The 12,189-nt window shown below is 40.4% G+C and overlaps 1 protein-coding gene across 13 annotated transcripts in view; it reads left to right on the forward strand.

The window, feature by feature from the left end:
* The window catches only part of stxbp5l (syntaxin binding protein 5L), a 169,717-nt gene that overhangs the window by 137,707 nt on the left and 19,821 nt on the right, over window positions 1-12,189 (forward strand). For 4 of the 13 annotated variants that reach the window (XM_058082208.2, XM_058082211.2, XM_058082209.2 and 1 more), the window contains one exon: window positions 10,442-10,621. The exons of 4 other annotated variants lie outside the window; for them this stretch is intronic. In XM_058082208.2, the coding sequence (XP_057938191.2) occupies window positions 10,442-10,621 (180 nt within the window). Of the gene's footprint in view, window positions 1-256; window positions 362-2,615; window positions 2,670-10,441; window positions 10,622-12,189 lie in introns of all 13 variants that reach the window. 5 more of the 13 variants (XM_058082203.2, XM_058082207.2, XM_058082206.2 and 2 more) reach the window with 3 other exon arrangements.

Here is a 12,189-nt window from a genome sequence, read left to right on the forward strand (position 1 = left end):
AAGGGATATTATAATGTTGATAGAGGCAAAGGATGAAAGGTTAAAAGTTAATAGATTGTCGGGTTGTTGCTGTTCAGTTGACTTGTGTGTCATGTCTACCCCTAAACTTATTAATATTTCTCTTTTTTAACTACCATCCATTACTGTTTTTCTACTGTTCCTGGCAAGCCTTTCATTTCCCTTGTCCACCCATTCTGTTATGTCTTTCCCCTTTTGCTCTGAAGTCTTGTCTGTTCTGTTGGATCTCCTATTCCAGTTCATTACCCAACCTCCCTTCACAATGACCCACGCGTCCTGCCAGAGCCGGTGGCCAGTCTGAGAGCCAGTCACTGCAGCCCGGTCTTTTACTTGTTGGACAATGGTAAGAGGAGGGATGTGTCACAGATCCACCTCATAGACATCTGCTTGTGGCTTTTGCACCGTATGCACCATGTGGAAATGAAGTGGGTAATGGTAACGGGTGTTTGTTTCAGTGTTGCATCATGCATGCTAAGCGGGCTTCCACACTGTGAGCAATATCACCTGTAAAAACACACACATTTATCCAGTTGAAATGCAATTATTTTTGGCGAGCAAGGCACGTTTGCCCGAGTGTTTTTCATTAAATCAGTATAGGTGCACAATCAGACCCCTTCACACCACAATCAGTCCTAATAGAGAGCCGTGTTGCTTGCAGTGTACACAAGCTGAAAGGGACTGTGTGTTCTAACAGTAGGCTTGTCTAACATCTCCATGCTTCTGTGCAGGTGACTGTCCCTTTGCTCTTGTCGCAACTGGGTAGACATGTTTTTTTTTTATTTCCCTCCATGGCAGGCAGGCAATGGATCTCCGTTCTTTGCTGTGTTATCACTACATCTCCAATGGAATTGCACTTTATGTTACTCTACTGGAATGTGATGCTCGGAAACTCTCTTATTATTACTACAGCGGGACCTCGGTTTTCATCATTAATCTATTCCAAACTGTATTTTCCCTTAAAAAATAATCAAACTCCAATGAATCTGTCTCAGACACCCAAAAATATCAACATAAAACTCATTTTTATGAAGAATAATTATAGTTTAAATGCAAAAAAACATGTGAAATACACATAAATGACACGTGAAGTGGCACTTTTGGTTATTTTGCTGCCATACTTAAACACTGAAAATACGCAGTGCGCTGGAACGCCTCATCAGCGCATTGATTAATAATAAAAAAAAGAAAGTTCTTCCTCATTATGTGTGAGTTTAATGAACAAACAAACCACCCGGACATACATAATAAAGCTAATTAAAGGATTCCCTGGTTGGAATCTGTCCATAGTGTCCCAACTGTAAAAGTACCTCTTTACAAATACTGGATGCTTTGTTTGGGTACTCGATGACTTTGTAGGCACACTGGCTCTATGCTAACTGAGACAGTGTATAAAAACCAAGACAAACCGAGGTACCGCTGTATAAATAACACTGTGTAGTTAATATTCTCTCAGGCTACACATTCATTACTGTTGTTTTGTCTGCAGTACTCAATGCACAAATATGTTGTGAATTATTCTGACTTTTGTGTATTTGGGACATTAATTCTTGTACAACCTAAATTGTATTTCCTGGACCTAATTATTACTACTACCATCAGATAGTCAAAGCACAAATGTAGGCTGTCCATCAAGTAATGGTTGCATGCTACTGTGTTAATATTGTCACATTATGAGAGCATAACACAAACCCACCAACTACCTCCCACAGGGAGATTGTGGTTTTTAATTGACGGATTATAGTGATGAAAATTAATTGTTAGTTTGTACATTCAGCCACCATAACGTACAGAAGAGTACGTTATATTTATGTCTTATTGCTGTGTGATTTTTTTTTTGTAATGTCAAAACTGAAATGCATAAACAGGAAATGTGAGCTTTGCACGGCCTCCGCAGTCAATAGTGCGCTACCTACAAGGCCCTTCCCACAAAAAAAAAGTATGCACTTCATAAGTCGGCGTATTCAAGCAAATTCATGGTCAAAGCTGTATTCACTACAACATGCTATTATCCTCCCCATAAGTGAAAAACTCATCCATGCCATCTCAACTTTGAAATTCACAGTTATCTACTGACACTGAAATGCTTGCAAAATGTGTTTTATCACTTTATTGGGTTTATTCTGTGTCTGTGATTTTTGACTCCCTTGTCAAATCAGTTGCGCTCCCTTGTCAGACGTTCTTCAATCCTGATCCTTAGACAAAAGAGATTATATTTGGAAAAAAGAAAAAAAAGGAGTTGGGATCAAAATCCTAATCCTTATCTTGTAACTCAACAAGATGTAAGTCTGAGACACAAGACAAAGATGGTGTAACTATGTAACGTGAACATTGTGCATGTATGTATGATACCGTTTGAGCAGAGATTGCTGAGAGCGCTGACAGGGAACAACAATGCAGCATGCTTTTTCAAATCTGCATCTGCAACTTGCATGGTCAGGTTCCCCTTTTTGCTTCTTCTTTGACATTTTTACTTTGACTCAAGATAAAAAACCGACTGACGGTGTTCTATTTTCATTTGCTTTTATTTTTATTTATTTTTTTACACGTTTATTTTGAAAGGATTAACTGGTGCTTTGTTTCCTGTCCCTTTGTTTCAGTAAAGGGACCCGGCAGAAAGTTAAGTCTGCCAACAGATCTTAAGACCGATCTTGGTACGGTAGGCGAAAGCCAGCAGTTCTCACGTGTGTTCTTTTTGAGTCATTGGGTTTCTACTTTTGTCATGTTTTCTCGGCTTTAATGTTGCTTGATTATTCTTTTCACTTCCAAGTTTCTTCTTTCAGTTTCCTCGCCACTCTCTCCTGTTTAAGCAATTCATGAGAAGACCTGAAGTGTTTGCTCATTTTCTTTTTTTTCCTCATCGGTGTCTATTCATTTCTTCTACATTTTGCAAGTGTTTAAAAAGGTGACTTGTAACGCATACTCTTATCTTGATATGGAGCTCCCTCTCATTTTATCTTTACTGGTTCATCCGCTTATTTTATGCAACCTTTCCTCCATTGGCAGCATTGCTCGACAGTGATCGGATCACTTGCTACCTCTGTCATTGTAACTGGATCATTTCCTTCTCAAACAGCAACTGAGCGATGTCGCCATTCGTGTCTGACTGCATCTACGTCATTGTGGATTCCCCTTTGCTTCGCTTCTTGCAGTATTGTCTCTGCTTTGAGCTTTTGCTTCTTTAACTGCGCAAGTTAACTGTGCCTACATACGTAGTCCACTGACCTTTTGTTCCTTACAGCTGCAGCAAGAGCGTAAAGGCAAAAAAACCCCAAATCATCTCTGTTTTGAAGTGAATTACATTATTAGAGCAGTGGTTCTCAACTGGTTATATTGCGGGACCCACCAAATGAACTACTGAAACTCCTCAAATATCTTATATTTAATGAAAATAAATAAAGTGGCCAATAACAGTGTACCACCCAGTGGAGAGACACGAGACAAGATGATGCACGATATTGGGTTCATGAGAACAAGACCGGATGATATATTAACATTACTTTGAAAAGGAGCTGGGGTGAGAAGCTCAGTGTAGAGCTGTTACTCTTTCACATCGAGAGGAACCAGTTGCGGTGGCTTGGGCATCTAGTCCCGATGCCTCTTGGATGCCTTCTTGGTGTTCCAGGCATGGCACATAAGGAGCCCCCTGGGTAGACTTAGGACACGCTGGAGGGATTATGTTTCACAGCTGGTCTAGAGACTCCTTGTGGTGTCCTCTCAGTGGAACTGGGAAAGGTGACCAGGTGGATGGATGGATGTTGGATGAATGGATGGAAGGATAGAAGGGTAGAAGGATGGATGGATGGATGGATGGATGGATGGATGGATGGATGGACGGATGGATAGACAGATGATGGACAGCTCGATAGACAGATGATGGATAGGTGATGGATGGATGGATGGATGGATGGATGGATGGATGGATAGACAGATGATGGACCGCTGGATAGACAGATGATGGATAGGTGATGGATGATGGATGGAAGGATGGAAGGATAGAAGAATGATGGATGGGTGATGAATGGAAGGATGGATGTTGGATGAATGGATGGATGGATGTTGGATGAATGGATGGAAGGATAGAAGGGTAGAAGGATGGATGGATGGATGGATGGATAGACAGATGATGGACAGCTCGATAGACAGATGATGGATAGGTGATGGATGGATGGATGGATGGATTGATGGATGGATAGACAGATGATGGATAGGTGATGGATGGAAGGATGGACGGATGATGGATGAAAGGATAGAAGAATGATGGATGGGTGATGAATGGAAGGACAGAAGGATGGATGGATGGATGTTGGATGAATGGATGGATGTTGGATGAATGGATGGAAGGATAAAAGGGTAGAAGGATGGATGGATGGATGGACGGATGATGGATAGGTGATGGATGGATAGACAGATGATGGATAGGTGATGGATAGATGGATGGATGGATTGATTGGTGGATGGACAGATGATGGACAGAAGGATAGAAGAATGATGGATGGGTGGAGGGATTATGTTTCAAAGCTGGTCTATGGACTCCTTGTGGTGTCCTCTCAGTGGAACTGGGAAAGGTGACCAGGTGGATGGATGGATGGAAGGATAGAAGGGTAGAAGGATGGATGGATGATGGATAGGTGATGGATGGACAGATGATGGATGGGTGATGGATGAATGGATGGATGGATGGGTGATGGATGGATGGATGGACCTTTAAAAAAATGCTAATGACCAAATATAGGACTGGACAAACAGACTTTTTTTGTGACAAAGTGTATTTTTTGTGTTTTTAAATGTTGTATGCATGACTTACATATGATGCTTTTAACTGTTTTTTTCACAAAAACTAAAATTCTAAAAGCTAAAACAACGATGGCAATTGCAGCTGTTTCTACTAAAAGGAGATTGCAGTAGATTTGTCACGATCGGGCTTCATTGCTTTACGGTGTGACCCCAGGATGCAGAGAACAGGACCAAATGCAGGTAAAAATATTTTAATCTGTGCAATAACGGCAGCAGAAGGAACCGCGACTCAGGGTGCAGACGGACAAATGACAATGATCCCACACAGGGAGAAGCACACACCTGAACTAAATACACACAGAAATTAGGCACAGGTGTGGGTGATTAGGGCAACCAAGGCAGACACAGGAAAACAGGAAGTCAAATACAAAATAAGAGTGCAAAACGGAAACCAAAGCCTAAGAAGGTAACTCAAACAAACTGTAACGTGGGAACCCACACAGGGCGTGACAAGATTAGTTAACTTAAACTGCACAACCAGGGAGTAGTACATTTCCAACCAAAGTAGATGCCAGTGTCACATGTTTGATAGAAGTCATATGCAGTGATTGTCATTTGATCTGACAAATTTTAAGTAATTTGATCCAATGTAGAACTCATATGGCTTCAGTTTGGACATTAACACCACGGAAGATGTCAAACTTTAATAAACAAAAACAAAAAAAATCAGCCACACGTAGCAGGTAGGTTTGCAAGGTTTGTAGTGTGCATAAAGCACTTAATGTGTGGTTCCAATCCTGGCCACTAACAATAATGATGCCATAGCTCACTGTTGGACTTTTGGCTGCCCTGTGCCTGCAAGACAGCTTTTCCCTTAAATTAGAAATATCATCACATTTTAATCTAATTTAATCTAATTTAATTTAATCGACACCCCTAATGTTTAGTGTGTACGCATTGTTTTGATACCAGCGTTGTGTGTGCCATTCGTGTTGACTTGTTGTGTTGGTTTTGTTCACACTGCAAGTTCAATAAGTGTTCATAGTCTCCTGTATGTGTGTTTTTGGGTCATGGCTTTAAATTAAAGTGCTTCTTTAAAGCAGTCTAAAGATACTTCTGACCATTTCCGGTGTGACTACAGATCGCCACACGATACTAACAAACATTGTTGGTCGTCTTCTGTGAAAGAATTACTGAGCGTTGTCACCACCTTAAGAGTATTCATTGATTTTATCCCAATTTTTCATTTATTTAAATTTTTTCTATTATTTATACCCATTTATTACCCGCAAACCACTGTAAAACTGGTCCCACCAGTTGAGAATCACTGTATTAGAGTACACATGGTAAACCCCAACTCTGCTAGACTATAATGGTAATGGTCTCAAATATTAGATGTGTGTGGGTGTTAATGACCGCATGCGTTCCTAATGAATCTGTGCATTCATGAGAATTGAGTCCTCTCTTCTGCGTGTAAATGTTCTTTGGAACTCTGTCTTGTTTCTCTGTTTGAAATTTTGCTCCTAAAAATCTCAGTCCTAAAAATGTTGATGGTTGGCTCTGTGTTACCTGCCGGATTCAATCCATTCCTCAGACAGGTGTTGTGCAGAGACAGAGTGGCACCCAATTGTTTTTATCTTCCCTTTGAAAAGGAATTATTTATGCAATAAAGAACAGGCGACTTGAATTGGAAATGTCAACAGAAAGATCAATTCCTGGCATACAGTAGATACTGTAAGACAGTGCTTCTCAGATTGGGGGTGGGTGAAATGTCAGGCAGGCGTGAGTGACAGGGAGGACTTTCAATATTAGTGCAGACCTGCCAACATGTATGAATTTGTCGTACTCAGCATGGGGCTTGATTTGATGCATTTCACTGGATTCAGTTTCGAGTTCAGTCTTTGCAGTACATATAAGTAAATACAAATCAGCCTATAGTATTTCACATCGGCACAAAAAAATGGATTCTTATTTATTTACTCGGCAGCAACCAGCAGAGGCACTGTTGTTTCAGGCTCAACATTGCAATGGAAAGAAGACAAACACAGCATCAGCTATGAGAAACTGCACCCACAAAGACCACCGCTATGGCACAGCCCCTCCAGGCTGAATTAATCTGCTTGGGGTGCAGTGCTGCCAGGTCCGCTTATTACGTACTACTTTGGGCTTCTTTTCTTTTGTAAAGTCGCTTGCAAATCTCTCTCAAGTCTCAGATGTTTGGCCTTAAAAGCATATAGCACATGCGCAAATAGGCCAGAAAAAACAGAAAAAAAGTGAGATTTAGTGTACGTTTCGGTTAGAGTCGTTTATTATTGACGCTAACCAATGTTCCATTTTATATTCATACTTACAAACCAGCGACCCCTCTTTCACAGTGTGGTGGGTTGCCTGTCCTGCTGTTGTTTTGAGCTGGTTTTGGTCGCTTGTTTCTCTCGCGAGACCTGGCAACACTGTCTCATTGCAACACTGGCAGTAACACAGCTACCTCAGGAACTAATTTTGTCATATTAACACTTGTAGTAGATGATTCATTCATTCATTTTCTACCACTTTTCCTCACAAGGGTTGCGGGGGGTGCTGGATCGAGCAAGAGGCGGGGTACACCCTGGACTGCCAGCCAATCACAGGGCACATATAGACAAACAATCATTCCCACTCACATTCATACCTATGGACAAAAGTCGCCAATTAACCTAGCATGATTTTGGAATGTGGGAGGAAACCGGAGTACCCTGGTCTCCTAGCTGTGAGGTCTGCACACTAACCACTCGACCTCCGTGCAGCCATTAGCAGATGATAAACATTCATATTTTTCAATGGTTAACTTAAGATGATAAGATAATTGTAACAGATTTAAGAAGTAGGAAAAAGGTCCACTCAGTGCTAACGAGGCAGCTAATGCCGGCACTACTTATGCTAAGTTTTGGCGACACAGCACATGCATGTGGTTTCAACACATCGAAGCCCAGTTCTGACTGCCAGGAATAACACAGGACGTAAGTATTTGCACAAAGTGGACCTCCACTTTCTCTCATACCACAGGAACGGTATGACGGACAAAGTTAGTGATTTTGAAGACTTGACTTTTTCATACCATGGTGTATACGACACAGGTAACCAGGCCATGTCTAATCCCTAATAGTCTGGAATGTGATTTGGCTAATTAACACCATTACCGTACATTTCAGTATATTAGCTGCCCCCATTAGATTTATAGAAAAAATATTTTTAAATTCTAGAAAAAAATATTGTGTATTGTGACATGCACAAGTCGAGTGAGGCTAAAAAACTTTATTTGACAGTAGCAGAGAGGTTAAAAGAGGTGTTCCCAACAAGCTTGTCAACCCATTGTAAATTGAAGGAGGTCATTACTCAGTATAACAGTCTGGCTCACAGTGTCGTTTTACAAAGTGCACTTAACTCATCCCACAGCAACTTAACACTGAAAGGGTATATCTAATAATTCTACAATACCAATTCAAGTTTAAAATGAAAAATACAATAATTAAAATTTTTCTATGATGCCTGAGCAATGTCTGAGCAAAGCATTTCATTGAAGGACCAAATGCTGCAGTGAGGCTCTTGACTATGACCAACAGGAGGGCTCATGTGCTAAAATCCCTTCACTGGATTCCTGTTGTGTACTGTGTTCAATACAAAATCTTGGTGCTTACTTTTTGAGGCCTACATGGTCAAGCCCCTGCGTACATCTGTGATCTTATCAAGCCCTATTCCTCAGCCTGCCATCTAAGGTCGTCTGGGCAACATTTGTTAATGGTTCCACGAACCTTCATTATAACTGGGTTTGGAACCTGCATTCTTTGGAAAAAAGATCTAAAGACGTATTTCTTTAGAAAAGCATTTTCCTTACATTGACTCATATCTGTTGATTGTATTTTTTATATGCACATGATGTTTTTGTCTTGTGAAGCGCTCTGTGACATATATATTGTCAGAGAAAAGAGCTATACAAATAAAGTTTCCTGACTTACAAGCAGCATAGAAAATAGACAGTGTTATGGGTAAAAGTAGGAAAAATCAATTTATACTTGTATTGGTATTTGTTTGTATATTTCTTAGGTATACTTTTTAGTGTTAAGTTGCTGTGTGATGAGTTTAGCATTATTTGTAAGACACCACGAGTCAGACTGTTATATTGAATAACGACCTTCTGTGATTTCCAATGGCTTGACAGGTATACCTTTTGAGTGTTAAGTTGCTGTGTGATGAGTTTAGCATTATTTGTAGGACACCACGAGTCAGGCTGTTATATTGAATAACAACCTTCTGCAATTTCCAATGGCTTGACAGGTATACCTTTTGAGTGTTAAGTTGCTGTGTGATGAGTTTAGCATTATTTGTAAGACACCATGAGTCAGACTGTTATATTGAATAACGACCTTCTGCGATTTCCAATGGCTTGACAGGTATACCTTTTGAGTGTTAAGTTGCTGTGTGATGAGTTTAGCATTATTTGTAAGACACCATGAGTCAGACTGTTATATTGAATAACGACCTTCTGCGATTTCCAATGGCTTGACAGGTATACCTTTTGAGTGTTAAGTTGCTGTGTGATGAGTTTAGCATTATTTGTAAGACACCATGAGTCAGACTGTTATATTGAATAACGACCTTCTGCGCTTTCCAATGGCTTAACAGGTATACCTTTTGAGTGTTAAGTTGCTGTGTGATGAGTTTAGCATTATTTGTAAGACACCACGAGTCAGACTGTTATATTGAATACCGACCTTCTGCGATTTCCAATGGCTTGACAGGTATACCTTTTGAGTGTTAAGTTGCTGTGTGATGAGTTTAGCATTATTTGTAAGACACCACGAGTCAGACTGTTATATTGAATAACGACCTTCTGCGATTTCCAATGGCTTGACAAGCTTGTTGTGAGTGCACCGATTGGCTGCTGCCAAAGAAAGAGCTAATATTTTATTATAAATGTCAGATATAAATTTAAATCACGAGTTTATTTATTGTTGTTTTGCCCAATGGAGACTGCCTGAGCATATTTCTTAAAATACATCTGTTCAGGCAGCTTATTTTCTTGACATTATACACCAATTATCCTCCACAACGCACATGTTCACTCGCAAGTACTAAATCTCTGCATGCCCCCGAAGGGATGTGAAGCTGCAATGCCAGGAAGTAACAAGTGGCTTAGACACCAGATATGACATCATCTCCTACTCCTCTAATGTGGCACTTTGCAATCGCCAGTGCTTCCCTCTGGCTTGTAGATCAAAAATGTTGATAGCCATACAGAAACTAGGTTTTAGAACAAAGTGGACAAGCCTGTTCTGTAATAGTCTTTTTTTCAAATTCCTGTTTTGTGCTGTCCCTGTGTATACTTAACTCCGCTCTCCAACCTTGTCACACATTTCCCTTTTCTCTTTTAACAATCTCTCCTTTGAACATCCGCTTGCTCCTCTCATGCTCTAAAAATATACTAAATATCTATCTGCATAAGTCATGCTTTGCGCAAAACAAAATTTCACTCAAACAGACTTTATTTGCATCGCAGTGAGAACTTTTTCAACCACGTCTCTATTATTATGATTGGCAGATTTCATCCTCTGGCGTGATACTGAGTGACTTATGTAGCTGGATATTCAGGTAGCAGACTAAACAGTTTTGGAATGTGACATTATCTCCCTCCTAATGCTTTGCGTTATTACAGATCATGTCAATGGACATTGCACTAGCCCCACCTCCCAGCCCTGCTCAGCGGGGAAGCCTCGCATCCCGATGGGTCCCGAGGGGCCACGGCTTGCCCGCAGAGGCCCCGGCCGACCGCCATTCCGCAAGGCCCAGTCCGCTGCTTGCATGGAGATCTCTTTGCCTGTGTCCCACACTGAAGGTGTGTGCTTGTCCTCCCTATTCCCGCCCTTTTAACCTCAATAACGCCCTGTCCCTCCAGTAAGTGCATGCCATCCTCCCACCCTGGCAGAATTGGGTTCAACGCTATGCTAATGCAAGTTTGCAACGTTAAATACACTCAAAATGATGTACACTACTTCTAGTGGTGACATGGTTGCATCAAAATCACTTGGCTGATATTGGCATAAAAATGAGATATGAAATCATATCGGTATTGGTTTTTTTTTTTTCTGCCAGTCATATCGGCACATGACTGATGACGTGCTCCACAAAGCTTTAGCCTTGGGATTGCAAGACCATTGTGTATTTGTGAAGCTTGCATTAGCATCAGCAGCCAGAATAACAATGAGAGCAATGCAAGACAGGACCCTTGCATTGTGTCGCTTGTATCAGCCAAATTACAGGCTTGAAATATTCATCAGATACCATTTCCTTCTTGCATCAAAAACTAATGCGGTTAAAAATCATTTCCTCAAGGCGTAGTTTTCCTAACCCTGACATTTTGTAACGCTCAACCATCATGGTGTCCCTTCAGTGGCCATTGTTCACTACCACTGCACAGGAGGCTAAATAGCTTACACTCATTCTCAGGAAAACATTGACTAGTGACATTATTTTGCATATTTGAACGTTTTTCCAAAAAGTAACGCCATCCAGTGGAACCTGCTTTAGTGCTTTTTTTACATTTACACTAAAATGTTGCCTACGTTTGCATACATATTCCAGTTAGGACACAATATAGTGCAACACATGTTGTTGTGTTTTAAATATACTGCAGTAGCCCAACTGTGCGCTTAATATAGTTTTATTACAAAACGTGCATGTTAGCAACTTGCTAATACATAGATACAGGAATTGGAAATCAGCTTTGTCGTCCATGTATAACATCATCAGTGATTTACTCTTGTGTAGTACTTGTAGCGTAACTGTTTTAGTCAGCAAAAGAACTACAGAGTCAACCACTGATGACATCAGAGATGGCCGACTTTCTGTTCCTAATTCCATGTATCATACATGAGAATGAAAAAAACATTAACAGCACAGTTGGAGTCACACAGTATATTAACGCATTAGAAAGCAAAGACATACTTATACGTTTTTTTCAACCCGACCGCTCACTCCCAAAGACATATTTATTTATACGTCTTTTATGTATTTTTTGTGCCAGAGGCCAAAAGAGGCGATGATGCAGCTCCACAATAGAAGAGAGCATGTTTGGTGCTTTTTTAAATTGGAAAAACAGCCACAAGGTAGCAGAAGTGCATTTTATAAGAACTCTGCCTGCAACGTTCCCATAGAAATACACTGGACAGCAACCAGGAAGTGAAAGAAATGGAGTCTTGTAGTGTTGAAGAGATTCCACATTCAAATGTGAAAATTGTCAGTAGTTCATTTACAAATAAATGGTTATGCTCATCTAAAACCATTTTTTGTATTGTTTATGTTTTTCGATCGTTGTTTAGACGTTTTGGCTAAATTGGCTAAATTTGTGTCAAAGTGAAAGTTAAACTTGAAATTTATCTTTTTAAAATATTGCCTTGAAAAATC

The sequence above is a fragment of the Doryrhamphus excisus genome, linkage group LG12 (assembly GCF_037039965.1).
Source record: "Doryrhamphus excisus strain RoL-2023G ecotype Guam linkage group LG12, RoL_Dexc_Guam_v1.1, whole genome shotgun sequence".
Lineage (NCBI taxonomy): Eukaryota > Metazoa > Chordata > Actinopteri > Syngnathiformes > Syngnathidae > Doryrhamphus > Doryrhamphus excisus.